Source organism: Condylura cristata, unplaced genomic scaffold (assembly GCF_000260355.1).
Source record: "Condylura cristata isolate star-nosed mole 26May11 unplaced genomic scaffold, ConCri1.0 scaffold00008, whole genome shotgun sequence".
Lineage (NCBI taxonomy): Eukaryota > Metazoa > Chordata > Mammalia > Eulipotyphla > Talpidae > Condylura > Condylura cristata.
In genome coordinates, this window is record NW_004567109.1 from 5,560,064 (window position 1) to 5,586,946 (window position 26,883).

The window sequence follows — 26,883 nt, forward strand, 5'->3', positions numbered from 1 at the left end:
GCCTGTTCTGCTCCCCACTCTGTCTCTGGTGAATCCTCTCACTGCACCTGCACCTCTGGCCTGTACCCCAGTTCTGTATGCATCAATCAATAAATCTTTTTTTTTAAATAAAAATAATAAAATTGCATTAATTAAATGCTGTGGGAGATGTGTAGCCACAGTTTCATGCTAGCCACAATCCAGGCAACAAAATTACCAAAAATCACATCATAGCTACAATTTAGGGGCAAAATGACCGTTAGGGGCTCCTTCCTTCTGGAAGCTATTGCCATCATGTGGTATAATAAGCAACCACAAGCTGTTAGCAGCATTCCACCATCACTGCTCACGTCTCACACTTCTGGGCCGGCTGCTAGGTGGGTCACCCCTCCTGGATGGGCTCGCCCACGCGTCTGGATGTTGCCAGCCCCTGGCGGCTCTAGGCTGGCCTCGGCTGGAGCGGGATCCATTCCACCCATGCGTCTTTCACTCCCACCAGGTTAGCCTGGCCATGTTCTCATGGTGATAGCATAGGAAAGCAGGAAGCACAAGAGTGAGCAAGCTTGTCAATCTTCTGCTTGTGTTTTATCTGCTAACATCCCATCGGACCAAGCAAGTCACATTGCTGAGGCCAGTGTGAAGGGGCAGGATACGGCGGGGACTGAGGGTTATGTAGTGGAGATGTGGATGGAAGAAGGGTGTCTTGGGGACACGTTGCAATCAACCACGGGGGTCATCTAGTCCCGGGGGCTGCAGGGTTTTTTTTCTTGTAAAAAGCCAGATGGTAAATGTTAGGCTCTGCAGGCCACACAGCCTGTCACACCTATTCAGCTCCAGAGCTGTAGAGCAAAAGCAGCCGTAGATGACACGTAGATGAAGACACCTGATGGGCAAAGCCCTTTTCTGATAAAACAAAATCAAATGCTGTACTGAAATACATATAGAAGGGCCCTCCCTGGTGGTGCAACAGGTTAAAGTGCAGCACTATGAAGCTAAAAAGCAGCCGCTGCAGCATGAGTTCGATCCCCGGCCAAGGAGCTGACCCACAGGGCGCAGCAGACCTCCCCTGTCTCCCCACTGCTGCCCTCAGCAGTGGATTTCAATCTGCCTGTTCTGCTCCCCAATCTCTCTCATCGCCTCTGCACCTGTGGCCTGTACCCCAGTTCTGTGTGTATAAATAAATAACTCTTAAAAAAAAAAAAAGAAATACACACAGAGAAACAACAAAGTAAGAAAAGTAGTTAGCTCATTAAAAACAAAATAAAATAAAGACAGGAGCAAAAAACATACATCTCTATTTGCACAAATAGGCAGTGGTCCAGACCTGACCTGCAGACAGTGGTCAGTCCATTCTCCTTATCGTACAGACCGAAGGTCAAGTTTGGAGTGACCGTTTCACTGTCACACAGGAAACAGCTCAGACCTGCTGACCCTGACTCACTGTGTCTTCTCAGACACTCAGCAAATAAAGCCAATGCTTCTAGTTGCCATTTACTGAGCACTTACTATGTGGTCTGCACTGAGCGGAAAGCCTGCCGGTGTCTCATTTGTCTTTGCAGCGCTAAGATCTTGAATATCATTAACCACCTTTTCTAAATGAAAAGGCAGCTAGAAAGAACTGGAGTTGATATTCTATCTGGATCTAGATCAGAGTTCTTAACCACAATACTCCACTGCTTTCCAAAGGGTAAAACCAGCCAAGCCTGGTTTGTCCATTTTTAAGAAGATTTTGTGTGAATTTTTGTCTGTCCTCCTCAAAGGTAAACAACTTATAAAAAGAAAAACACAGAGGGGTCCTCCCTGCTGGCACAGGAGTTAAGTCTCATTTCTACCATCCCTGAGACTGAGTTTGATCCCCAACCAGAGAGCGAACCCACACAGTGCAGCAGACTTCTCCTTTCCCTCCCGCTGCTCCCTTCAGCAGATCCGCCTGTTCTGCTCCCCACTCTGTCTCTGGTGAATCCTCACCCCCTGCATCTCTGGCCTGTACCTCAGCTCTGTAAGCATAAATAAATAAATAAATCTTTTTTAAAAGAAAAGAAAAATATGGAAGTGACCCGTTCGTTGCTCCTATTCTCCCTCGGCTACAGTTTTTCTTTCTCCCCTTCAGATCAAGATCAGCAGTTCTCAGGAGACACAAAAGATCTTGCTTCAAGAAAAGCTACAGGAGCATCTGGCCGAGAAGGAGAAGCTGAACAAGGAAAAGCTACAGCAAGAGGAGCAGCTGAAAGCCAGAATCAACCTGCTGATAGAAGAAAAGGTGGTAAGGTGGTCCTGTCATTTTCTTCACAACTAGAAACCGCTGAAAGGGCCTTTTCCACGAGAAACTGAAAGCTTGAACTCAGGTGGAGACTGTGCAGCAGCCCCTTTGGGTACCAGGGAACCACATCCATGAAACGTGTGGGTGATATTGAAGGCAGGAATGTGAAGCTTAAGTTTTAAATCGCAGAGCAGAATCAGCCTGCAGGGGCAGGTTATTGGAATTTCTGGAAATGATTATTCTCTCTGTTTGTAGGTTGCCTTTGATTTTGCAAATCCCAGTCATACCTGCAGGTCCTGGTGTGTAACTGACAGATTGCTTCCAGGAAAGTGCAAGACCAACTTCACAGTATTTCAGTTCTTTCCCTTTATACATATCAGGGGAAATCAAGACTCAAAGTTGCTTTCTTTTCTAGACACCAAAGCAAATAAAGATGATCTTTACAGCAAGTGCTCTCAAACTCAAAGGTGCCGTGAATTACCTGGGATGTGTTGAAAATGCAGATTCTGCTCAGCACATCCGGGTTCTGCATTTCCACAAGCTCCCAGCTGGGACGGCAGCACCGGAAACCTGACCACATTTTCAGCAGCAAAATCTTAAAGGAAGCTTTTCCCAAATTTGCCTGATAAGAACCAGCTGGATGCTTGTTTAAAAGCCAATCAGTCGTTGGGCTCCACCCCAGACCCACTTAGTCAGAATCTCTGAAGAAGCATGAAAACTGTGTTTAATAAGCCAGTTCTCATCATAGACCTAGAGTGAGTTGTTTTTTATATCCGGTGATGAATGTCGCCACCTGGTTCCCAGGGCTCAGGGCTTTGGTGTGTAGGAAACCCAGAGAACTAATGCCTGGCACTTTTTCCTCCACTCACCCACCCCCAGCTCTGATCTAATGGGGAGAAGGGTGTTGCTTGTGCCTGGGTCCATAGGTGCCCCCAGGGTCTTCCAATGCGTGGCCCCTTCCCCCACTCAGGACCGTAAGACCAGATCCACTGGACCCCAAGTCGGAGGGTCAAACCAGCAAAAACCCTAGAAATCTCCAAAATCTTCACAAACTCCCCACCTCCTTCCTCGCGCTGTTCTGATCACTTTTCCCTTTCCAAAGTCTTCACTTAACATTTCCATGTGTTCTTGGAGGCTGTCCCTTGCACATATAAAAAAACCAGCTTGTCCTCAGACTCATTGATAAACAAGAGTTAAGTTCCTAAGGCAGATTTCTGACCACAAAAACGTCACCAAGCTTCAGTATAAAGGCCCCAGACACTTCTAACATTAAACAATGATCTGTTTTCATTCCTTCGTTGATTCAGTTTCCAACCCATTTATTCCAGTTCAAGGTCAAGGGTGGCAGGAGCCTTTTTCTGCAGCTGATGGGCCAGGCAGCCCATCCTGGATGGACGCCCTTCCCTCTGGGGGTACTTGCACACATACACACACACACACACTCATGCTGTGGTTGGTGCTTGAGACAAGCCAGTGAACCTCACATGTGCATCTGTGGGGTACGGAGGGAACCAGATGAGGGGGAACCCACAAACTATACAGAGTGGCCCCAGCCAGGAATGGATTTTATGTTGTATCATCAATGTTTAAGGAAATAAAATGGAACAAAATGACATCATTCAAGAAGCTGCTATATCTGTTTAGTTTTGTAGGCCACACAGTCGTTGATGCCGTGACTGCCCAACTTTGCCTTTGTAGTGTAAAGGCAGCCGTAGGCAAGCCACAAACATGCACATGGAGGTGTTCCAATAAAACTTTATTTATAATAAACAGACAGTGGGCCAGGTTTGGCCATAGTTCGCCAACCCCCAGTTTACAACAAAGCTCTAGAGTCAAATGAGCCAAGGTTAAAATCCCTGCTCATGTGATTAATGAGTAGATTGGGCAGATTAATCAATCTCTAAGTTTGCTTCTTCCCCTGCAACGTGGAAATGACAAAAGAAATGAGTGATTCATATTCACAAGGGGTTATGGTGTACCAAGCATTTCACAGTTCATCATCCCACCTGCTCGTCACTTCAACCCAAATGCAGGAAGCACTATTATGTCCATGTTGTACAGGGAGGGAAACTGGGGCTTCCACCCTTCTCAATTTCCCAAAGCTTTAGACCTAGAAAGGACTGACCCGGGACTCTGGTCTTGGCCTGCGGCTCCTGGGCTAAGCTGCCCACACTGTCCCCACGGAGCTGCCCTGAGCTGTGAACAGCCGAGCCATGAGTGGCCAAGTGGCCACATACCTGCCATGGTAACTAAACAATGGCCATTGGCTTTCAGGCTTTGGAGGAAAGCATTACTCAAGAGAAAAGCCGAGCACAAGAAGCATTAGCACAAGAACAGAAAAGAGTCCAGGAGCTGGAGAACCTTCTAACCCACCAGAAGGAGGTATGTAGCTCAAACAGAGCCAGCCAGGGCCCAGATCAGGCCTGCGCAGCCACAGAGGTTGACCCGGGACTCTGGTCTTGGCCTGCCTTCCTGGGCTAAGCTGCCCACACTGTCCCCACGGGGTTGCCCTGAGCTGTGAACAGCTGAGCCATGAGTGGCCGAGTGTCCACATACCTGCCATGGTAACTAAACAATGGCCATTGGCTTTCAGGCTTTGGAGGAAAGCATTACCCATGAGCAAAGCCGAGCCCAAGAAGCATTAGTGCAAGAACAGATCAGAGTCCAGGAGCTGGAGAACCTTTTAATCCGCCAGAAGAAGGTATGTAGCTCAGACAGAGCCATCCAGGGCCCAGATCAGGCCTGCACAGCCACAGGGTTGACCCAGGACTCTGGTCTTGGCCTGAGGCTCCTGGGCTAAGCTGCCCACACTGTCCCCACGGAGCTGCCCTGAGCTGTGAACAGCCGAGCCATGAGTGGCCAAGTGTCCACATGCCTGCCATGGTAACTGCTAAACAATGGCCGTTGGCTTACAGGCTTTGGAGGAAAGCATTACTCATGAGCAAAGCCGAGCACAAGAAGCATTAGCGCAAGAACAGATCAGAGTCCAGGAGCTGGAGAACCTTCTAACCCGCCAGAAGGAGGTATGCAGCTCGGGGAGATAGAGGCGGCTCCAGCCCAAATCCGCCTTGTGGGCCTCATGGAAGTAAGTTCAGAACCTCTGCTGGTGGGGGCAGAACAGGGGGGCTGCCTGCCTTGCTCTTTGGGCAGGCTCAGCTATTTTGAGAAGACTCCTGGGGCACCAGAGGAAAGAACCAGAGTTGCCCTTGAGATGGAAAAATTGCAGAGAGCATAACATGCAGGCATAGATAGGCCTTGAAGATCACTGGTCTCTTTGGCATTAAGATTGCATCCCACGCCCTCCCTGGTGTCACAATGGGTTAGGATGCAGCACTGCAAGCGAGCTGCAGCCGCTTTAAGTGCGAGCTCGATCCCGGCCCTGGAGCTGACCCACAGGGCACAGCAGACCTCTCCCGACCCACCCGCTGCTCCCCTCCACAGTGTACGTCAAATCTGCCTGATCTGCTTCCCACTCTGTCTCTGATGAATCCTCTCACTGCCCCTGCACCCCAGTTCTGTATACATAAATAAATAAATCCTTTTTAAAAAAATTACATCCCGAAGCACAGAAACACAGAAATTGTGGAGTTCTGGGGCTTCAGGGCTTCATGAATCTGCCGTCAAATCCCAAAGTTGCCCCTCCCTAGTGGCACAGCGGATTAAAGCACAGCACTGTGAAGCTGTCCGCAGCCACTGCAGCACCAGTTCTATCCACAGCCAGGGAGCTGACCTCTCCTGATCCATCTGCTGCTCCCCTCAGCAGTGCATTTCAGTAGACACATCCGCCTGTTCTGCTCCCCACTCTGTTTCTGGTGAGTCCTTTTACCCCTGCACCTCTGACCTACACCCTAGGCTCACACCCTGGCTACTGACAGGCTGTACCAGATCTCTCAATACCTGCTTTCCTTCAAGGGTGCTGCTTGTGAGGATTACAGAGAATGAACAGTGAACATGTGGCCCAGGCGCGTCGTGCAGCAAGTCGGGGCCAGGGTGATGATCACGTGTGCCAGCCCTCTTCTGTTTAAGCGCTGGGTTGCTCTGAACATGCCTCCAACCTCACTCCCCAGAGTATCCTGCACCCTCGCCCATCCACCTCCAGGGGAGAAATCAAGGAGACTGGGATGGAGCAGGTGCTGCTTGGTCCAACCCACAGAGAGGAGCTGGGGCTCGCATGGGGTCCCCTGGGCAGCTGTGCTTTCCGCCCCTATAAACAGTGTCAGTGAAGTTTGGTGCTGAGTTATTTTCTAGGACAGGTTGTGGGGGGTCAGGAGGATTAGGGTCTCGAAAAGACTCAAAGAGGTCCAAGGCCGCTGACCCAAGGCTGCCGAGAGGTCAGCAGGGCAGGGCTGGGGGAGGTCCTTGAATTTAGAGCTTTGGAGGGCATAGGGCATGTCGGGAGGGAGGTTTAAGAAAGGGTGGCAGGGCTGCCCCAACTGCAGGGGTGCAGTGCTGGGTCCCCCCAGGCCTGTCAGCCCTCTCCTCCTGGTACAGCTCTCTCCTCCCCAACTCCTCTCCCTTCCCCGGGGATCCTTGTCTAGGAGCCAGAGATGAATGTGCCACCCACAGAGCTCATGCAACCTCAGTTGTCTGATTTATTTTATTAGAACTTCCATCGCGTTATCTTAAGGACAAGATCACCATAGGTCATAAAGCAGGGTTTGAGGCACCAGAAGGACCCACTGCCATTACCTGCCTGGGCGATTGGCAGTAAATGGGGGTCAGGCCACATGTCCGAGTCCTGCTGGACAGTCCAGCAGCCGTGGACTGTCAGAGGGCTGCAGAGCAGCGAAGGGCAAAGTCCTGTGTGCAGGTGTGCAGACAGAGCAGGTGCAGAAGAGTCGACCCGCAGTCCCTGGGAAATGCTTGGCAGTCTCTTTCACGGCTCACGTAGACGCTGCCTCAGTGCTCAGAGGAAGGGGAAGCCCCCCAGTCACTGCCTTTCTGCTCCGTGCAGGCCGGTGCCGGGACAGCCGAGCTGGGCTGGGGTTTACGCCGCTTGCTCTGCAGCATGTCAGCCATAGATTGGAGCAGATACTTTGGGCACGACCCCAGCCACTGGGTAGCATGGAAACCAGTTCTAGACATCTGACAGCCGGCTGGCATTTGACAGGCGCCCCGTCTGGAAACTGGGCGCCCTTTCCCGCAGTGACCAGAGCAGGGGCCGGCGAGTGCTGCCATCCAAGGCAGTTAGCATGACCCACGTGGCCGAAGAGCAGATAGTAACAGCAGCTTCCTGGCTAAAAGTCTTGGTGATGGGCAGCAGCTACTGAACACTTTCCTCCCTACAACCTGTGAGATCTGCCCCCGGGAGGGTTATCTCCGCCCTTGTAAAGTGGGAAGCTCGCGGTTCATGAATTCAATACCGTTGCCTCCTCCGGAAACCTGATTCTCTTTAAGTGATTTATTTCAATCACGGGAGCATCCATTATTAATGAGATCGCGTATGGAGAGGCCGCCTGGCTTGGTGATAAGAGCCTGAGCTCGAAACTAGACAGGTCAGGTGCCTGCTGCTGGTGGTGGCTTTCCCGCGAGCCTGTCGGCACCCCGGCCCTGACAACCTCCTGCTCCTTGGTGCCCCCTCTAGCGAAGGGGCACAAACAACACTCCCCTGGCAGGGCTGCTGTGCATGCAGGGTGCAGGCACCGCCCCGCGGTCAGCCCACCCCAGGATCAGCCGTGTTCACGGTCCCGGGGATCGGCGGTCGGCAGCTCTCTCCACCTCGGGGTGCAGGCTTCCAAAGACACTGGCTGCTGGTTTGCAGGTTTTGGAGCACAGCCTGGCCCACGAGAAACGAAAAGCAAGGGAAGCCTTAGAGATGGAGAAACGGAAAGTTCAAAATCTGGAGAACCACTTAACCCAACAGAAAGAGGTATGGGGAGCGGAGAGACTGGGGCGCAGGGGGCTGGGGCGATGGCACTGCTCTGGACAGAGCCCCCCACGGACACCAGGCCACGTGTCCAGGCCCCTGATGCAGCCAGTGGGGTCACGAGGCAGAGGCCAGAGCAGCAGCTCCAGTCGAAATGGCCAGCACCTCCTACAACCCGCGAGCTCCGCGACAGGGCAGGGCAGGAAGCCTGCTGTGCCTTGGTTTGCCCATCTGTAATATGGGAATGGGAATGGTGTCCGGCTCTTGGGGTTAAATGAGTGAGGGAGGGAGGGAGGGAGGGAGGGAGTGGTGAGTGGGTGGGTGGGTGTGCAGCACCTAAACTGCTCCTGGTGCCAAGGCCCTCTACGGAGCCTTCCTGGCTACCTGCCTGGGGCAGAGGGGTGCCCTCCAGGGGACAGCCCTGGTTTGCGTCTGGGTCAGCCCCCCAGCCCACGGCAGGCAGGCAGGCCAGGAGGGGTGTTAGCCCGGTGGGCCCAGAGGCTCAAGTCACTCCCTGGAGACAAAGAAGGGCTCTGGGGTGCCTGGAAGCCAGGGAAACAGGCCCTGCACGAGCCCCGCTCAGGGCCGCAGGGATGGAGGAGACAGACACATGCAGCCCAAGCGGAACTTCCAGAAACTGAGCTTATGGCCCTGAAGCTTTAATTCGATTTCCTTTATCCATGCACAAGTGTTTCCTGAGCACCAGAAATATGCACCAGGCCTCCTGGGTGGCACTGAGGTAGCCATGATGACCAGGACTGCCATGCTACAGGGAAGGAACAGAAGGCACAGAGTAACCGTGGGGTGGGCAGGGGGTAGCCCACGGACAGGGAGGGCAGGAGAACCTAGAGGACTGAAAATATACGTGCGTGCTCGAACCCCAGTTCTGCCCCAGCATGCTGTGTGGCGCTGGGCAAGCCCCTGCCTGCTCTGTGCCCTCCTCTGCAATGTGGGTGGAGACTGAGCCACCCTAGAGGCTTGCTGTGAGGAGTCAGTGCCCACTGTGAGATGTCTGCCCGGATGAGGTCAGGGTGCAGGCGAGGGGGCGGGGACGGCGGAGCACAGGGGCAAGGGTGGGGGGCTGGAACCAGCCAGGTGAAGACTGCCCGGAGCTGGCCCAGGTCCACCCAGGCCGTGAGGTCAGAGTCCAGGCGGCACCCACACAGCCAGCCAGTTCAGGGTGGGGCCCTCGCTGTGGTCAGCAGCTGCCCCAGACCACAAGGGCAGTCCTGGCAGCTGGCACGGGCTCCTGCTGGGTGGTGTGGCAGACTCTGCCCAGCTATGCGCAAGCACGTGCCCTGCCTTCAGGCAGGGGGGCAAAAGCCCTGCCCAAGGGGGTGCAGAAGGTGGTTGGTGGTAGGAGGGGCGGGGCGGGGGTTCTTAAACAGAATTGGCCTTGAGGAAAAGCCCTGCCCAGGCAGCGCCGGTGGGGGTGGGGGCGGGGAGGGCCGCGTGCACCCAGGCGCGAGGCAGAGGCCCCAGGTGCTGTTAAAGCCGAGGGAAGAGGGACTTTTCCCAGGATCATGCACCCCCCACGCCCCCTCCCAGCACTGCGTTCCCAAGAACAACTTCCAGTATCTTTTCCTCTCTGCCGATAGTATATGATGTTCCCTAAAGAAAATTTAGGAGATACAGGCCGTGCAGGCTGAAAATAAATATAAATAACAAATATCAATTGCCGCAATCCCGCTCCCCCGCCGAGTGGCCACTGTCTGGACTCGCTGCGCAGCTCCCCGCCCTCATCCGCGCAGGTCTGCATCACTTAAACTGCTTCCCTGTGGCCACCAGGGCCATAACTTCAACAGCTGCAGGGGTGCTCCCCCGACACCCCCACGTTGTAGCTGAGGATGGCTCGGAGGGTCTCCCCACCCAGGTCTTTCGGGGTATTATATTCTGGGTTCCAAAATGTCCTGGACATCCATCGCTTGGACCCAAACCTTTGCAGGCCGGGGAGAGACCGCCAGGGCCCTAGAACCCTCAGGCGTCGGTTCGCTGGGACGGGCAGCCTCTGCCCAGCCTGTCTCCCAAAGAGGCTCCCAGGAAGCCAGGTGTTTCCCAAGGGCCCAACAGCCCAGTTAGCCCAGGCCCAACACTGACGCACTCACAGAAAGTCACTTCCCCGACACCAGCCCAGAAGCCCCGAGTGGTGACGCGACTCACCCAGACGCGGCTTCAGTCTCACCTGTCACCCGGGCGGGCGTCCAGCTCCTTGAGCGCTGGCTCCAAGCCCTGACTCACTGATCTCACCTCTCTCCAGCCCTGCTCCCCCACGGTGACCACCCCTCCCTCCCTCCCACCCGCACACACCCCCTAACCACCTGTCGTTGACTCCCAGATTTCCGAGGGCAGCATCGCCTACGAAAAGCACAAAGCAAAGGAGGCCCTGGAGAAGGAAAGGAAGCGGGTGCAGGATCTGGAGAACCACTTAACCAAGCAGAAGGAGGTAGGGGGCTCAGCGAGGGGGAGGAGCCCAGGGCCACCAGCCAGGCTCCCCAGGCCTGGCTTCCCCAAAGGACTGTGGGGAACACATCAATGGGGGGGGTGAGGGGACTTAAAATTTGGAGTAGACGAGTTGGTCATCCAGTAGATCAGGAATGAGATTAATGCCCCCCAAAATGTGTATCGTGAATGAACGGGTCCGTTTTGCTCCGGCAGCAACAGTGAAAGGGAAGGCAGGCGGCTGTGCAATTCACTAACGGGGCTCAGCCGCAGGGGCACCCCCTTGCCAGGGGAGACCAAACACACTGTCCCAGAGCCGCCTACGCTTAGAAATTTGCATGTGGCTTTACTTGTGTGGGCGGAAAGACTGAACTCATCCGCAGAATAGTTTCTAGAAGAGAACGAGACATAGGCCCAGGTGTGCAATGCATCACAAGCCAGGTCATCCTTCACGGCAGGTGCTGGAGGCTCCTTCGTCAACCATGGGAAGGGCTGTGCATGTCTGGAGCTGGGCGTGTATAGGAAATCTGTGCTGTCCTCTTAATTTTTTGTGAACCTAAAATTGTGCTTAAAAATAAGGTCAACTAGGTGGGACAGTCATTGCCCATGAAAGAGCAAAAATGCAACCCAAAAATAAACGTAAGCACTTGCTTCAATATAAGGTCAGGTAAATAAAATTCATAAGTCCCCAGCGCAGGGCTGGTCTCTACGCTCACATCCCATAGTTCTTGAGGAGGGTCTCAAGGAGGAGAGCAGGATTTTGACAAAGATGGCAAGATTGGGCTCCAGGAGAGGGGGGTGAGTCACACAAGGATGGGGAGACCAGGGGAAGGGACAGGAGGCCTTCCAGAGTGGAAACCAGGAAAGTGGCCGCGTGACTCTGATGATGGGGTGAAGGAACTTGGCACACTTCTCCTGGAAAACAGATTTAGAAAGAGACATGACAGCTTTCCTCAAATATTCAAAGGGCTGTCTCATAAAAGAGAAATAAAACTCACTCAGTGAGCTCCAGGTGACAGAACTGAGCTCAGAAACCAGAAATCACAAGGAGACAGATCTCAGCTGGATAAAAATAAATAAGTAAATAGCTCTAGAATCTAAGAACGTTCCAGAGAAACCCCAGAGTTTGTACTTGAAAAAAATCCAGAGAGAGAAGAGACCTCACCACCTCTCCGAAACGGGGGCAGAGAAGGCTGCGGCAAAGATTTAGTCCTGAATTGTTCATCTGACATTTGCTGCTTGTCTAGGAAATAGATTTAAAAGAGCAAAAAGAAGGTGTTTTAAATAACAAATTAAAGGACGCACTGGCCATGGTGGAAGAGACTCAGAAAGCAAAGATGACGGAGAGTCTGAAAGCAGAGGGCCTCACCATCAAGCTGAAGGAGACCCTGGCTGAGCTGGAAACCGCCAAGACGAAAATGGTGAGTCGGGGCCATGCAGAAAGAGCTATTTTCCCTGGTGCCCCCCACTCTGCGCGAGGATCTGTGGCCTCGACCTTTGCGCTTTGGGGTAACTCTTTCTTGTAGGGTGGTGGATGTTTAGCAGAACCCTAGGGTCTCTTCAGACTCTGCTGAATGTCCTGGGTGAGGAGGTGCAGGAGGTTGGGGATAAGGTCGCCCCCATTGAGACAAATGACTGAGAAAGGCAGGCAGAGGCTGAGATGGCGCTTTCCTGGACACGCACCATGGGGTCCTCACGGGATCCGCGAAGGGCTGAAAAGCCCCAAAAGTCAGGGATCGGTGGCTATCCCGCAGACGTTGAGCTGTTTTAGCTTCAGCTCAGCATTCAAGGCCCACGGTCAGGACCCTGAGTGCCCGACTCATACGCTCAGACCTTCAAGCAACGGGGCAGTGAGGACCGTCTGCACAAGGACACAGTTGCAGAGGGCCGAGTAGAATCGTCAGGACCTGGACACACGGTGGCAGAGGAGGAGGGGCGGAAGGACAGGCCGTAGTTACAGGAGACAGGGAGAAAGGGCCATCGGACAGGCAGTGGGCACCAGGGAAAGGGAGAGCCCAAGGAGACAGCAAGCCTCCGGCCAGCACCCGGGGAGAGGGAGGCTTATGACCACGCGGGGCAGGAGGGGCCTTCAGGGATGGGCCCTCTTGTGAAGAAGGTGAATCGTTAATACGAACACGAGAGAGGGCTATGGAAGTACAAAAGGTCCCCCAGCATTTGATGGTGCTATATATTTGGGGGAGAAAGCAAGGCCGATGGGACTGTCTGCGTTTGAGGGGCAGCTCATGGGCGTGACCCTTGAAACTACGTGCGTGTGCTGCTCAGGCTAAGAATTCACGAGGCCGAGGCCCAGAGTGTCAGCCAGGGAGAGGGAGCGGGAGTGACGGAGAGAGCTGAGAAGGGGGGGGCAGGGGAGCACTGAGATCAAAGCCCCCACGAGAGCCTTGGGGGGTGAGGGCCTCACAGGAAGGGGCCCCAGTCACCACTGGCAATTTTGTTTTGAAGAAACATAAACTCATTCACTTGGTCTGATAAAGTTCATTCACTCGGTGTTGATCGGTTAATTCAACGAGTCTACTGGGAGCCCCCAGGGCCGGCCAGGCGCTGTGCAGGCCTCTGGGAACTGCTGCTGGTGGTGGGTCGGCCCAGAAGTAAAGAGAAATGTTTGCTCTCCTGGAGCTGCCATCCGCGTGGGAGTGACAAAGAAACGAGACGATTCAGATGGTGGCCAGAAGTGCCTCAGAGGAAAATAAAACAGGATGGTGGAATAGAAAGTGTCTCTCCTTCAGATGGCAGTCAGGGAGGGCCTCTCAGGGGAGGCGACATACAGTCGAGACCTGAGACAGGAGGAGGCGTCCGTCCTGCCAGGAGCTAAGGGAAGAGTGGACTGTGCGGCCGGAACAGCACGAGCAAAGGCCCTGGGCAGGGGTTGGGGGGGACTGACTGTAGCCTCTGTGGGGACAAAAGGGGCCCATTGTCACTGTCCTCCTCCCTGGCTCCCAGGGTCACGCTAGCTGTGTGCCTGCCTTCCTAGGTCATGATGGAGGAGCAGATGCATCTGCAACAGCAGACAGTGAAGACACTCCAGGAGAAGCAAGAATCCCAGAAATATGATTTTGAAGAAGAAATCCGGCAGTACAAAGAACAAATCAAGCAACACTCACAGACCATCGTCAGTCTAGAAGAAAGACTCCAAATAGTGACTGAACACCACAGAAAAATAGAAGGCGAGATCGCCACGTTGAAGGACAGCGACCCAGGTAGGTCTGCGAAGTGGCAGAGGCATCTCAGCGCTGGGGAGCTCCTGCGGGTCCCAGGGCCGCCGTAGACTGATGGAGAAGGGAGAGACTGTGCCCCTTCATTCTCCCTTTTCTTCGTATCACATGACAGGAGTGGGGGCCCTTGAGGCACAGGCTGACAGAAGTAACGAGAATGAACTAGGGCACTCTGTGCCAGTCCCATGAGATGAACAGGCTCAGGTGTGAGGGTGTCCAGGCAGCCTGCCGGGCCCGCTTTGGCCACAGGAAAGCTTCCCGGGCGGGCCTTGCAAAGGCTGTTGTCTGCCTTAGGTTAAGTTAGAGGCTTGATCTAATGCACTTTGATAACCAACTGGGGTTTGTCTCTTAAAAAATAAAACCCAAAAGAGCTGAAACAGATTCAGAGTTGTAAACACTTGTCCTCCCTAAATGGCCAAGGTGACCTCTGATGGCAAAGACTGGGCTCTTGGAGAGTTCTGGAAATAGAGGTCTCGGGATAGGCTGCTCAGCCTGGGACACTGTGGACATTTGGGGATGGATTGTCCCTGGTGGGGGCACAGCCCTGTGCCCTGAAGGGTGTCAAGCAGCATCCCTGACCTCCACCCACTACATCCTGGGCCTCCAGGCATTGGGGAACTCACCCTGCTGAGAGCCATGGTCCCGTCTCAGCTGACCGGCCATCAGGACTCGCTGGTGCACACATTCCTGCTCTCCTAACTGAGCATCTGTTAGGCGCCTGACTCGGAGGCGTGAGGGTTGGTGCAGGGTGGGGTCCCTGCACGTTACCAAGTGAGCACCCCAGAGGTGACCCAAGATCAACGGAGCACAGGGAGACTCAGCTTCCCAGCTCAGGACCTGGTCAGAGGGAGGACATTTAAGCAGGAACCTGAAGGGTGACCCCACCTTGTCACCCCACACTTAGATCAGGGCCTGTCATGAAGCCTCGCGGCCCTGTTGAATGAGTGAGTGAGAGCGTGAAGCCCCCTGACTTAGAAAGTAGCTGGAGTGAAGTCCTAAGCCCACATGGGGGGAGGGGAGCACCCCATCTGAGAGGCAGAGCACCTGGGGGGGTCCATTGGGGAAGCGGGGCTGCGCTGCTATAAGCTGGGAGAGACAGGGAAAGTTTGCATGGGGTGGGGACAGCAAGCAGCGGGTGTGTGAGGCTGATGTGACGTGTGTCCTCTGATTCAGCTCAGAAGGAGGAAACACAGCAGGACCCCCCGGCGGCACCCCAGTCCGTGGACAACACCAAAGATTCCACATGCGACCACCTGATGTGAGTGGGCGTGAGGCAGCCTGGGCAGCCGCCAGAACGGGAAAGGGGTCAGGCCTGAGGGGCTCCCCCTGCTACTTGAGCCTCTCAGTGCCTTTAGCAGGTCAGGATGGGGTCAGGGAGCAATCGGGAAGGTCTGTGTCCAGTCCCCACACACCACTGTCATGTGCGCGGCACGCCACGCCTGCCCTGCACCTTTGCCTCTGTCTGTGATGAGGAGGTACCTGCAGGCGCAGTGACTGGGACATGCGAGCCGCAGCTCTGACTGGCTGCTTCCCCAAGTTTCTGGGGGACCAGCCCATTCCTGGGGTGATAGGACAGTGGAGACACTCAGTACAGTGGGGTCCTGGACAAGCTTAGACATTGAGAAACTGAAAGGCCTTGAGAGACACCCCCCAATTCAAACGCTCATGCCTTGAACCTCAAGAAACTGACACTTAAAATGATGTAAAAATAAACTACTATATTATTTTAAAAAAGAAAGAAAGAAATTGACACTTCCCAGAGAAACAATATCTATGCAGGGGAAAGTTCCAGAAACCCCTGCCAAGCAGCGTAGCCACAGGAGCTGGTGAGGAGCCGAGAATGAATTCAGAAAAGTTCCTCAAAGAAGACAAACCACCAACCTGATCCCAGCCCCAAATTCCACTCCCCGAAGTCTAATATCGTGGGGGATTTGTCCCCCAAAGGCAAAGATACCCAGTTCCATATTTTGAAAAGTTCCCAATTGACCCCTCCTGCTAGAACCGTGACTGCCAGGGCCTGGGGAAGACGCCTCACCGGTCACTTCATCAGCTGTGGTGTAGACACCTGAGCCCTGCAGTCTCATCCTCAAGCAGCTGTAAGAGCAGGGAGACGCACCCAGGAGCACACATATCCGCGTAGACAGTTATTTCTACCCTAGTGATCACCGACTTTTTCATTTCCTAGCAGACACGTGCTCTGCCTTCAAAAGGCTGTGGAAGAGCCTGGGATCCAAGAGCCTGTAGGGTCTGGGGAAGAGGCAGCGTCACCTGCCGCCGAGACCGAGGCTCGCGGTCCCCTCGGGACACGCAGGACCACAGGCTCCCCGCTGCCCCAACCCAAACACGGCACCGCCGACACCCCCAGGCCGCTCAGAAACACACCAGCTTCTCCCTCTCACCCCCATCAGGGCACCTGATGGAACACCACGCCCCGTCATCCACCAAGATGCCGCGCCTTCTGGGCGCTCAGGGGCGGCCTCACTGCGCCCTTGGCCATCTGAGAGCCACCTCATCCACCCTAGGTGCAGGCCCTCCCCTTGTGTGGAGCCAGCCCAGAGCCTACCTCCATGTACGTCTTCAAAGGAAGATGCAGCAAAATGCATTTTTGCTCTGAGACTTTCCCCCACTGTCCTGGGCTCACTGGGCATCAGCCGCTGAGGGTCACCTTGCCTTGTCCATGGCCCCTTCAAGGCGCTCGGAGCCGCCACGGAGCGGAGGGGCCGACTCTGCCCGTTTCTGTGAATTTCAGAGCAGATTTGCTGATGGCCCAGAAGGAAATCCTGTCCCAGCAGGAGATCATCATGAGGTTAAGGACGGACCTTACCGAAGCCCACGGCCGAATGTCGGACCTGAGAGGTTTGTGCGATGCCGGCGATTCATGACCTCTCTGATGCACGTGGAGAGAGGGAGGACATGAGGCTTAGAGTTGGAAAGTCTGGCGGAGAGGCGCCTGTTCCTGGCCCAGCCCGGTCTCAGCCTGGCTGCCTCCGAGCATGGGGAGGTGGCCCCGGCTGGGCACAGACCCCTTCATTCAAATGCAGCTCTCTTTGGGGCCCAACAGCCTTCTTTCACCAAGATTTGTCCCTGATGCAAAAACTTGGAAGACAAATGTGGGTGTGCCTGGGGCCCAGCAGCCTGCCAAGCCCTCCTCACGCTCCCCAGCTTCCGGGCCTGGGGCTCACCCCTTCCTCTGATGCAAATCACCTGCTCCTAGGTGCATGTTTTACCTCGGGGCCACCCAGACCAGGGGGAGTCAGGGGAGATACATCTGGGAAGGTTCTAACTCTGCTCTTCTCGTCTCCCGTCTCCCCATCCTTTTACTTATTTCTGCCCCCCCTTCTTCTTGTGCCTCATGTGACTGTCCTTTCTTCCCAGCTCCTAGTTCCCATCAAGCCAAAGGTCTAAGCAGGCAGGAGCTGGGAGCCATAGACTGAGGCCATTGAGGCAGGGAGAACGCACTGTTTTCTAGCCACCATGGTAAAGCCTGTGTCTCCCCAACTTTCACTGTGTTGGCTCCCTGGGGCTGTTCCTGTGAATGCAGGGCTTGACTTTGTCCAAGGACAACTGCTCCGGGCAGAAGCTGAGCAAGTGTAGCAGAAGCTGCACAGCCCAGTTCTAGCAGAGGGAGACCGTGGCCCCAGCCCTGACTCTTATTCGTGAGTTATGCATCATGGACAAGCCACTTTACCTCCCTGAGCTCCCGTTTCTGCCATCTGTGAAGTGAGGTGTTAATAGTCGCCCCTAGTAGGGTGGCTTTGGGTACTCAAGGGAATGCAGGACTCCCCCAGAAGCAGCCCCAGAGAGCAGAAGTCCACGTGGACAGGTTGGTTGAGAGGTGACCCCAGGAAACAGCAGCGGTGAAGAGGGGGCTGAGGCTGGAAGGGAAGAAGGCAGATACCTGCTTGCTGTCAGGCAGGGGCATGTGGGCAACAGGCTCCACTCCCCAGGGAAATGCCGGGGGCCAGGACGGACACACGCCTCTGAGGTGTCCACCCGAGGGTCAGGGCGCTGGCTGTGTACCCAGCTCCACTTGCCACAGGCAGACAGGTGAGCAGGGCAGGCTCCAGGGGCCTCAGAACACTCTCAGGCAAACAGGAGAAGCAGAAGGCTTCTCTTCCCCCCCAGGAGGCCCTGACAGCAGGTGCCCACCTGAGGGGTAAGGTGGAGCACAGTGCTCTGCAGAGCCAGCGGCCCCCAAGATGGCGGTGGTAGCTACTTTGCAGCTGTTTGCAAAGCTGCAAACAGACATCCAGGCACTTAGGAAGGAATTCCTGAGAATTCCTGGAGGGCAGACCCGCCTCAGGCTTCTGGGGCCTGGCAGACCCGCCACAGCCCAGGTGGTGACAGGCAGGAGACCCCCACACCAGCTTTCCTGTCCCTCCCAGGGGAGCTTTCTGAGAAGCAGAAGATAGAATTGGAGCGGAACGTGGCGCTGGTCCAGCAACAAAACAGAGAACTGAAAGCACTCAAGGAAAAGACCGAGCACCTGACCGGCCTGGTGGAAAGGAAGGACCGGGAAATGCAGGTCCTCAAGGAGGTGGTCAGGTGCGCAGGGTCCCACGCACGCTCCAGAGCCCGAGGGCTTCGCTCAGGGAGGGGGTCTCGTAAATGCCAGTTGAAGAGTTGAATGGAGCACTGGAAGAGCGAGCGGATGAGTGACGTGTGTTTCAGGGCTTCACTGCCGCGTCCATGAAAGCAGGCCTTTGGTTAGTTCATGCTTCTTAAATACACCTGCCCAATACTCCAGATGACAGGCCTCAATGTAAATGCTGCCGCCTCCAGGAAGCCTTCCATCAATTGTCATGACCAAACGTAGCCAAGGGCTCCTGCTCTGCCTGGGTCCCTCAGTCCCTGCGTTCTGCCTACCCTACCACTCCTCACACAGGCAGACTGCTTCCTGTGAGGACAGGGGCTTCGTAGAGAGACTGTAGACCCAGGAGCATATCGGGCCCTCCGGCATTTACACATCACCTGACAACCAGGGAACTTCACAAGTATTTTTCAGACCACTGTATAAACTAGAAGTGTCAGAGAGCAGCTGGAAATAAAAATACAATAACCTTTGGCCCATGGCTTGGTCTTAAAAGCACATGGGAGTTTGCACTTTAATATAACGATCCATATTTTGACCTGAGTAGTGTTTTCCCCAAGCAAATGTGAGTAAAACTGTGTTTCGTGTAGCCCTGTAGTTTCAGCTGCTCATGCTTGGGGCCTCCGCAGGGCCAGAGAGTGGGGACAGACCCACGGCTAGCTCAGACCAGGTCTCCACGCACAGCCACATGGCTGCGTGGCCTAGGGCCTCTCTTCTTGCCTTTAAGATGGAGCAAGATTCCCCGCCTCGTGGGATTGTTGGGAGAAACAGAAGGGCCGACACGTAACCTATTAGGATCAGTGGGCGTAGTAAATGCTTCCACTGGAGCCACGGAAACCCAGCTGGACAGCCAGGATGGGCAGGTGCCCACAGCCCTGGCCACTGCCCTGGCATCCCCTGAAACTAAACTCTAGGAATCTGTGAGCAGGAGGCTTGCGAGCTTGGGGTCATCCTGGAGTTCCTTTTCCAGTAGGGCCAGTGTGGGCAGCGGTGGTCCCGGAGCCTGATGGCCCCACCCACCCACTGCCTGTGACCCGTCTCCCTGCCCTAGGGCCTCACAGGAGAAACACCAACCGCAGCCGCACGAGGAGAAGGAGCAGAAGCCCCTGGACAAGGCCCAGACACGAGACATCTCGGTGCAGATGGACCCAGTCCAGACCGACGTCTTCTTGACTGGCCCAGAGGTGAGAGCCAGCCCCGCCCCACACCGCCCCCCAGGGCCCAGGGAACAGGCACTGAGAGCCCACGGGTGGGTTCCTTTGCTTTTGAAAACAGCTTCACTCTACGCCCCAAACAACAACGTGTTTATGGGCATCGTATCCGTAGCAAGCGGCTCCCACTCCAGGTCCGAACAACACCCCACCTTGGTATGGGGGTGATGAACGGTTCCCCAGGGACCACCAGCTTCCGGTATGACCGTGCTGGCCTCAGGGAGGCCTGCTGCGTGACCAGCTACCGAGAAACCAAGCTTGTGTACACGCACCTCGTAGACCCGTGTCCAGAGATCAGCGCTTAGCAATCACAGCGCTCGGCGCAGCCTGCTCTCTCCCCGCAACTCTGCCCAGGGGCCTCTTCCAGAAAGCCTGGCGAGCGGGGCCTTGTGCTGTCCAGCTGCGCAGCGCTCCACCTGCCTCTTTTCCACCCACTCCCCTGCCCATGGGCATTTCGGTCACTATTCCTGCCCTCACGTGAGGCTGTAACGTCCCTCTACATACGTAGAACAAGTTCCAAGACGTGAAACTGCTGGGCCCAGAGGACGTCCTCGCTTGTGATTGCTGGGGCCAAACCACCTTCCCGCTTCCATGCTGCGGCACTGAGGCCTCCCAGGGACAGGTAGGGGCTGCCCGCAGGGAAGGACGGCCCGTGGGGGCCCGTGGCTTGGAGGAACAGCCCCTACCAGGTGACCCTCGAAGGCGCAGGGTCTGTCTGCAGGGCTGGGTGCACCCCAGCAGCTGTGGTCAGTCGACGACGGGGTGCGATGGATCCCATAGCCCCACGTTTCCTGGAGTCCAGCGATGTCCTCTCCATTCTGCCTTGTGAAGCTAGAGAGCAGGGTGTTTCAGCAGCAGGCTTTGGATCTTCACTTGCAAACAGGCCAGACGCGTCAGCCCGCCTTTCTGCTCTCTCGGACCTGCCTCCCCCTGCCAAGCAGCAGAGCGAGGCCGAGCACAGTCTGGAGGGAGGGCTTGGCGGCCCTCTGGCTGTCCTGGGCACGGCCACTGTGCAGAGCACACGTTCTGGTTGCACGGAGCGGCCGAGCCACCAGGATGTGGTTTCACTCTACATGATTATGTTCAGTGGCGGGTGACAGGGTCTCACTCTCGTGGGAACCCCAGGTTCTGAGAGCAGGACCAGGTCTGTATTTGCTCACTCATTCAACAGTGCCAGGCCCTGTGCTGGGCACAGGGGAGACACACGGCTCCCTGCCCACACCGGACTCCCCCCAGCTCCACACGTGTGGCCTCCCAGGCTATATTCTTGACTGAACACCCGGATGTCACGTTGCTCAGAGAAGGCGGGATGAGTTGAGGGGGTGGGAAGCTGCAAGATAAAAGGGCGAAAGTATTTGTTCCTTCTCAGAATGCTTCTCCCCACTCAGGCTGCTTCCTGCTTTCTAAGCCAGAGCGGGTCAGAGGGCTGAACAGTTGTATGAGAAAGAATCTCCATTGCCTCCAAATAAACAATTCCCAAGAGAGCCGAGAGGAAGGGTCACACAGAGCCAGGAGGACTCTGCAGGCCAAGGCACAGCCTGGTGGCAGTGGCTGCCCCCCCCCCCACGCTCGGCTCTTGCCCTCCTCGCCACACCCCTGCACACACACTCATGCACATGCACACATACAGACCTGGGGTGGGGATGCTGGGGGTCAGGCACTCGGGGGCCCCTCCAGGAGGTGAGCTGGAGTGGAGCCTGAGGCAGAGACAGGCCCAGCGGGGAGACACCGCTGGGAGGAGCAGCCCCGGGGGAGCTCAGCTGCTCCTGTGGTCACAGGCCAGGCACTCCCAGAGGCCACTGGCCACCACCCAGCCTGCGACATGCCAGGCAGGCCTTGCCATGCATTTGATGGCTCAAAGACAAAACTTTCCTCCACCCCTGCTTTCTTCTCTAAGTAGCACTTGTTTCCTGGGGTGATGGACATGCCTGCTGGGTGCTTGTGTCTCAGAAATGGGCTCCAGAGTGGGACTTCCCGCCTGCTCCCCCACTGCTCCCCAGCACCTAAATAGTGCCTGGTGCATGCGCTGTCTCCCTCTCACACATGGGCTATGGACATGTGTCTTCCCGTTCCTCTCTCACCTGTCTACTCTGCATTCCCCATGCTTATCTCACCCATGTCTAAGACAGCACAGCCAAGTCCCCAAAGCCAGGACTAAGAGTCTTGGTTCAACAAGTCTTGGTGAAATGCCTGAATGACTGACCCACTTACTCAGCAGACACAATTAACCAAGCCCATGCCTGAGCTTCCCGGAGCCCTGGACCTCTAGAACTGAAATGCAAATTGTTGTGCATGTGTGCATTTTTCTTGAAGAAGAAACTCTGCATTTTTGCAAATCTCAAAGGAGCACAAAATCCTTAAAAGGTGATGAAGACATTCCCATGTCTGTTCCCTTCACAAACACCCAACTCTCGTTAGGTGGCTGGCGGCTCCCATGTCGGGTAGTGCAGACAGAACATTTCCATCATCACAGAAATCCTGAGAAGCCTTCTGTGGCAAGTCTCGGAGAAAGGGTCTCCTTCGTTCAGGCCAGCCAAGACCCAGCTGTCACATTCCAAGTCAATCTCACACAGGCCTCCTCACTACCAATTGAGAAGAGGCACCTGGTCTCATCTAAACATGTCCCTCCCAGAGCAGAATTCAACATGATTGTTCAGACACAAGAGCAGAATGACAACCAGGAGAGGGCCCTGCCCGGTGGCCCAGGGGTTAGAGCGCAGCACTGCAAGCTGGCCAAACTGCTTCGGTACAAGTTCAATCCCCAGCCCCGGAGGTGACCCACATGGCGCAGCAGACGTCTCCTGACCCGCCCGCTGCTCCCCTCAGCAGTGCATTTCGTCCATCTGCCTGGTCTGCTCCCCACTCTGTCTCTGGTGAAGCCTCTCACCACCCCTGCCCCTCTGGCCTGTCCCCCACTTCTGTGTGCATGAATAAATAAATCTTAAAAAAAAAAAAAAAGGAATGACAACCAATAGAAAGCCAGGCCTAGCAGAGTATTAGGGGGGAAAACAAATATAATAAATCAACAAAACGTGGGGAGGCAACATGGAGACCTTTTACTTAATGCGATGCTAAGTAGGAGGAAAGTTGGGAATCTTCCTCCATGGGGCTTTCCATTCGAGATGAAAACCACGATTTCCTTCTCTGCCCAAGCCCCTTCCGCTGTTCCCCAAGCTCTGAGTGGCAAGGTCTCTGCTCTCCAAATTGCTCGCACTTCCTGCGATGGGAGAGACGCTCTGACCCCTTGTGAAGCTGCGTCCCGCACTCTTCTGGCCACAGGAGCAGTCGTTCAGCGCCCTCGGGGCCAAGTGCAAGGGGTCTCGACACGAGGAGGTCATCCAGCGCCAGAAGAGGGCCTTGTCTGAACTCCGCGTGAGAATTAAAGAGCTGGAGAAGGCCCGCTCATCCAGTAAGTGTCCTGCCTCCTGGCCCCCTCGAAGCTCAGAGCCCAGGCCCCAGACTCTAGGGTTCTCATCAAGGACCAGCTAATTTGCTGGGCCCGACCTTTTACCCCCAGCCTGTCAGAGCGGGAAAGATGTTGACATCATCTCAGCATCATATTAAATAATAGCTCGTGCAAAACACTTTACATTGTCCTTTCTTTTCTTATTTCACGGTGGCCCGACAGAAACCATGCCAGGGTCAGCTCCACAGGACCTTCGTGAATACCCTATTCAGACCGGAGAGGGCTCTCCAGACAGCACCCTGCTGGCAGAGCCACGGGTTAGACCCCACCCTGTCCTGCAGTCACCCATACTGCCTGGGCACCAGAGCCCTCACGCTGCAGCCCGTGCTGGCTGGGTGACCTAGAACAAGTCCGGTGGCGGAAGCTGGCCTGTGACACTCGGTGACTTCCCGCACCGTCCCATCCAGCCTGAAGTGTCTCTCTCATATACAGATCAGAAGGACCGCCTGAATGAATCGTTTCTCGACTTGAAGTCTCCCAGGATGGAAAACAACATCCAGAAAATATTGAACACCCAACCTGACCTGCCAAGTCCCTCGAGAACAGAGTTCCAGGCGGTAAGGCGCCCTCTGCCTGGCAGATGAGGGAGAGGCGGGCGGGAGGGAGGGCGCTCCCGGACAGGCCAGGCCGGCATCGGGCGCAGCTGGTGCCCCACGAGCCGGGGCTGGGTGTTTGACGTGAAAGCGTCTCCCATTGTGTCCGGCGTGATGTGGCGCTGCCTGGTGTGGGGCCAGACCAGCCTCCGGCAGGTGGCCACCCTCACGCCACTGTGAGTCTGCAGAAAACACGCAGCCCACGTTACGCGTGGGTGTGCCCACAGTCGGCTAGTCTCTGTAGCCTGGCCTCCAGGAGCACAGACAGCAGCGGGAGCACGAGGCCAGTTCCCGAGCCACTCAGGAGCTGGGAGGCCGGGGGGGGCCGTGCCCCTCTGGGCCGGTTCTCCACCTTTCTGGGGCTCCACGGCCCAGCTGCAAGATGATGGTGGGAAAACCAGAAGAGGCCGTCGTGTGAAGTGCTTATCCCAGGGCTCAACGCAAAGGGAACACGTAATAAACGCTCACTGATGTTATTTGTTTGTTAAGGGTACTTAGGTCATGTCGTTCCAGAAAAACCTCCCTCTCTCAGAGGGCAGTTTCACCTGGCAGGATCTTCAGCAGTGACTGGTTATTAAGTGGAAGGGGCCCCAAGCCCCAAGAGGGTGTTTGATTGACACACGGCAGACCGACAGCTGGAGTCCACATCAGTCACAGGGTCCAGGGGGCGTGGTTTGCTGCCACAGCAGAAGCCAAAGGCTGCTTACGCTCTAGGAAGAAGTAACCAGGTCATCCTATCTGTCACTGTCCCCTCTGGCGAGTTTTCTAAACATCTGCTAGAGATGTGACTCTTCAGACCCATCTGTCGGTTTTATTGATAAAACTAAACCCTGGCTTCTGAGGCTGCAATCATGGGGTGACCTTCACTTGGAGTGACCTCCACGTGGGACACCAGCTGCATCGTCCCCGATCCCCCTTCCGAGATTGCTGTCAGCATCAGCCTCTAATCCTGCCCCTGACCGCATGGAGCAGAAAACTCGCGACCTGCTTAGCCTCTGTCTCCAAGGCTGGCAGTAATTAAAGCTGAAGGCAGTGAGTGGGGCAAGGATGAGTGACGTGTGCCGGGCACCGAGCGATGCCCTCTGCGCGTGTCATCTCATTTCATCCTCACTGCCACATCCTACCACAGTTACCATCACTGTCCCCATTCTACAGGTAGGAAAGACAGAGTCTCAGGCGTCCAGAACCTCCCCCAAAGTCACCGAATAACAGGGCATAGCCAGCAATGGGTGGCCGAGGCCCGTCTCCAGCACCCTACTGGGAAATCGGGGGGCTGGAGAAAGGAGCCGGGACCCAGAGTGGCAATTCAAGTTACTCCTGCAGCACAGCTGCCCAGCTTATGGACACCCCCAAACTCCCCTTTTTAATCTCTATAAATACACAGGTAAGTGTCACCTTACACAGGACAGGCACTTGGGGGCCTTTATATTTCTGTAATTGGCTTTATCTTTTGATCTCAGAGGTTTACAGTGGAGTGCCATCAAATGCAACGGCCTAAGAGATGCTGGTGGCAGTACTTAAAGCCCAAGTCAGTTCGTTAGGGAGCTGTCTCTGCGGGCTCCCTGGCCAGTCTGGGGCTTCTCCACACTGTGGGCAGCTCTGGCTGGCTGCCTGGGGTCCTTGTGAGTGCTCAGATCTCCAACCATCCTGCACTGTCTCTGGAAAGATCTGGCATGCTAGGGCCCTTCCTGGTGGCACAACACATTAAAGCGCAGCACCATGAAGCTATCAGCAGCCACTGCAGCACCAGTTTGATCCCCTGCCTGGGAGCTGACCCACACAGCGCAGCAGACGTCTCCTGTCTCCCCACCGCCCCCCTCAGCAGTTTATTTTAGTAGAGCTGCCTGTTCTGCTCCCCACTCTGTCTCTGGTGAATTCTCTCACCCCTGCACCTTTGAACTGTACCCCAGTTCTTGTATGCATAAATAAATAAATCTAAAAAAAAATCTGACATCCTGCCAGCCCGCCAGTCCAGCAGTAGGAGACAGCCCAGCCACATTTTGTGAGGGCTTTGTCTGCTTGCAGAAAAAATTCCATTTATTTAATAAAAGGAATTTTCTATGGGATCTTCTTTTATTCATTCAACAAACATGCCCTCAACATGACACGCTGTGAGTGCCAGGTGCCCTGCTTGGCACAAGAAGTGGGATAGTGAGCAAAGGCACGCCAGAGCCTTGGCATGTAGACCTTGGTGCTACTGATAATTTGGGGGGCTGCCCTGCACGCTGTGGGATGTTTAGTCTAGGGCCTCTACCCACTAGGTGCCAGTAACACCCCCACCCTCTGTTATGACAACCTAAAAGGTGTCCAAGCACCGCCCAAGGTCCTGGGCGCAGGGACAGAGGTGAAGAGGAGGCAGAATCACCCCGCGCTCCACTGAGAGCCGCTAGCTGGACAGTAACTGAAGAACAAGAGCTGAGCTCTGAAGGTCAAGAACACGGCCAGAAGGGCTCGGGCCAAGTCAACCCGGCAGCCGCCAGAGCTTTCACTTCCAGTTGTAGAAATTCATAATTAAGTGCCAAGAGAGGGTTTTCTCTTTTCTTTTTTATTTCAGCCTCAAAATGGCCTTGCTGACTCAGAGTTCGTCGCGACCCTGGAGAAGTCAGGGAAAAAGGATGTGATGGACGCGTTAGATCTCAGTGAAAAGTTGGTAGGTGCTGCCGACCTCCAGCCCCTCCTGCCCGGCCCTGGGGCCCCCCAGTTGGGGTCACCTGGGGTGGCCGCACAAAGCACCAACCTCACACACTCATTTCTCGTTTCTATGGCTCTGCAGGACACAGCAACCATCCCACATGGGTCAGAAACTGCCTAGCCGAGTTCTTTGGAAAACTGGGGAGTTCAAAGGGATGTTTACCTCTGTTGTGGTTTCTCCCTGGTTCTCTAAAAAGCATAAGGTAGATGAGTGTAGGGGAAACAAGAGGCAGAGAAAGCCCCAGTTGCAGTGATTCCAAAGCATGTGTTTTCTGCAACTGCAGGAAACAAATGACACAGAATTAGACGTTTGCTGCCTCCGGGCCTCCAGCGGCCTTGGCTGTCTCCGGGGGCCACGGGCTGTCTCCAGGGGCCACGGGCTGTCCCCAGGGGGTCACAGGCTGTCTCCGGGGGCCACGGGTTGTCTCCGGGGTTCACGGACTGCCTCCAGGGGTCACGGGCTGTCTCCAGGGGTCACGGGCTGTCTCCAGGGGCCACGGGCTGCCTCCAGGGGCCACAGGCTGCCTCCAGGGGCCATGGGCTATCTCCAGGGG

At 55.3% G+C, this 26,883-nt stretch overlaps 1 protein-coding gene across 1 annotated transcript in view; it reads left to right on the forward strand.

Annotated features, from left to right (window-relative positions):
* Positions 1–26,883, forward strand: part of FHAD1 (forkhead-associated (FHA) phosphopeptide binding domain 1) — an 88,610-nt gene that overhangs the window by 51,276 nt on the left and 10,451 nt on the right. Inside the window, exons 14-27 of the mRNA XM_004679337.1 lie at positions 2,090–2,247; positions 4,514–4,621; positions 5,155–5,262; positions 8,001–8,108; positions 10,441–10,548; positions 11,792–11,965; positions 13,537–13,762; positions 14,951–15,035; positions 16,527–16,633; positions 18,163–18,322; positions 19,420–19,552; positions 22,859–22,988; positions 23,478–23,602; positions 26,193–26,288. Of these exons, the coding sequence (XP_004679394.1) occupies positions 2,090–2,247; positions 4,514–4,621; positions 5,155–5,262; positions 8,001–8,108; positions 10,441–10,548; positions 11,792–11,965; positions 13,537–13,762; positions 14,951–15,035; positions 16,527–16,633; positions 18,163–18,322; positions 19,420–19,552; positions 22,859–22,988; positions 23,478–23,602; positions 26,193–26,288 (1,826 nt within the window). The remainder of the gene's footprint in view (positions 1–2,089; positions 2,248–4,513; positions 4,622–5,154; positions 5,263–8,000; positions 8,109–10,440; positions 10,549–11,791; positions 11,966–13,536; positions 13,763–14,950; positions 15,036–16,526; positions 16,634–18,162; positions 18,323–19,419; positions 19,553–22,858; positions 22,989–23,477; positions 23,603–26,192; positions 26,289–26,883) is intronic.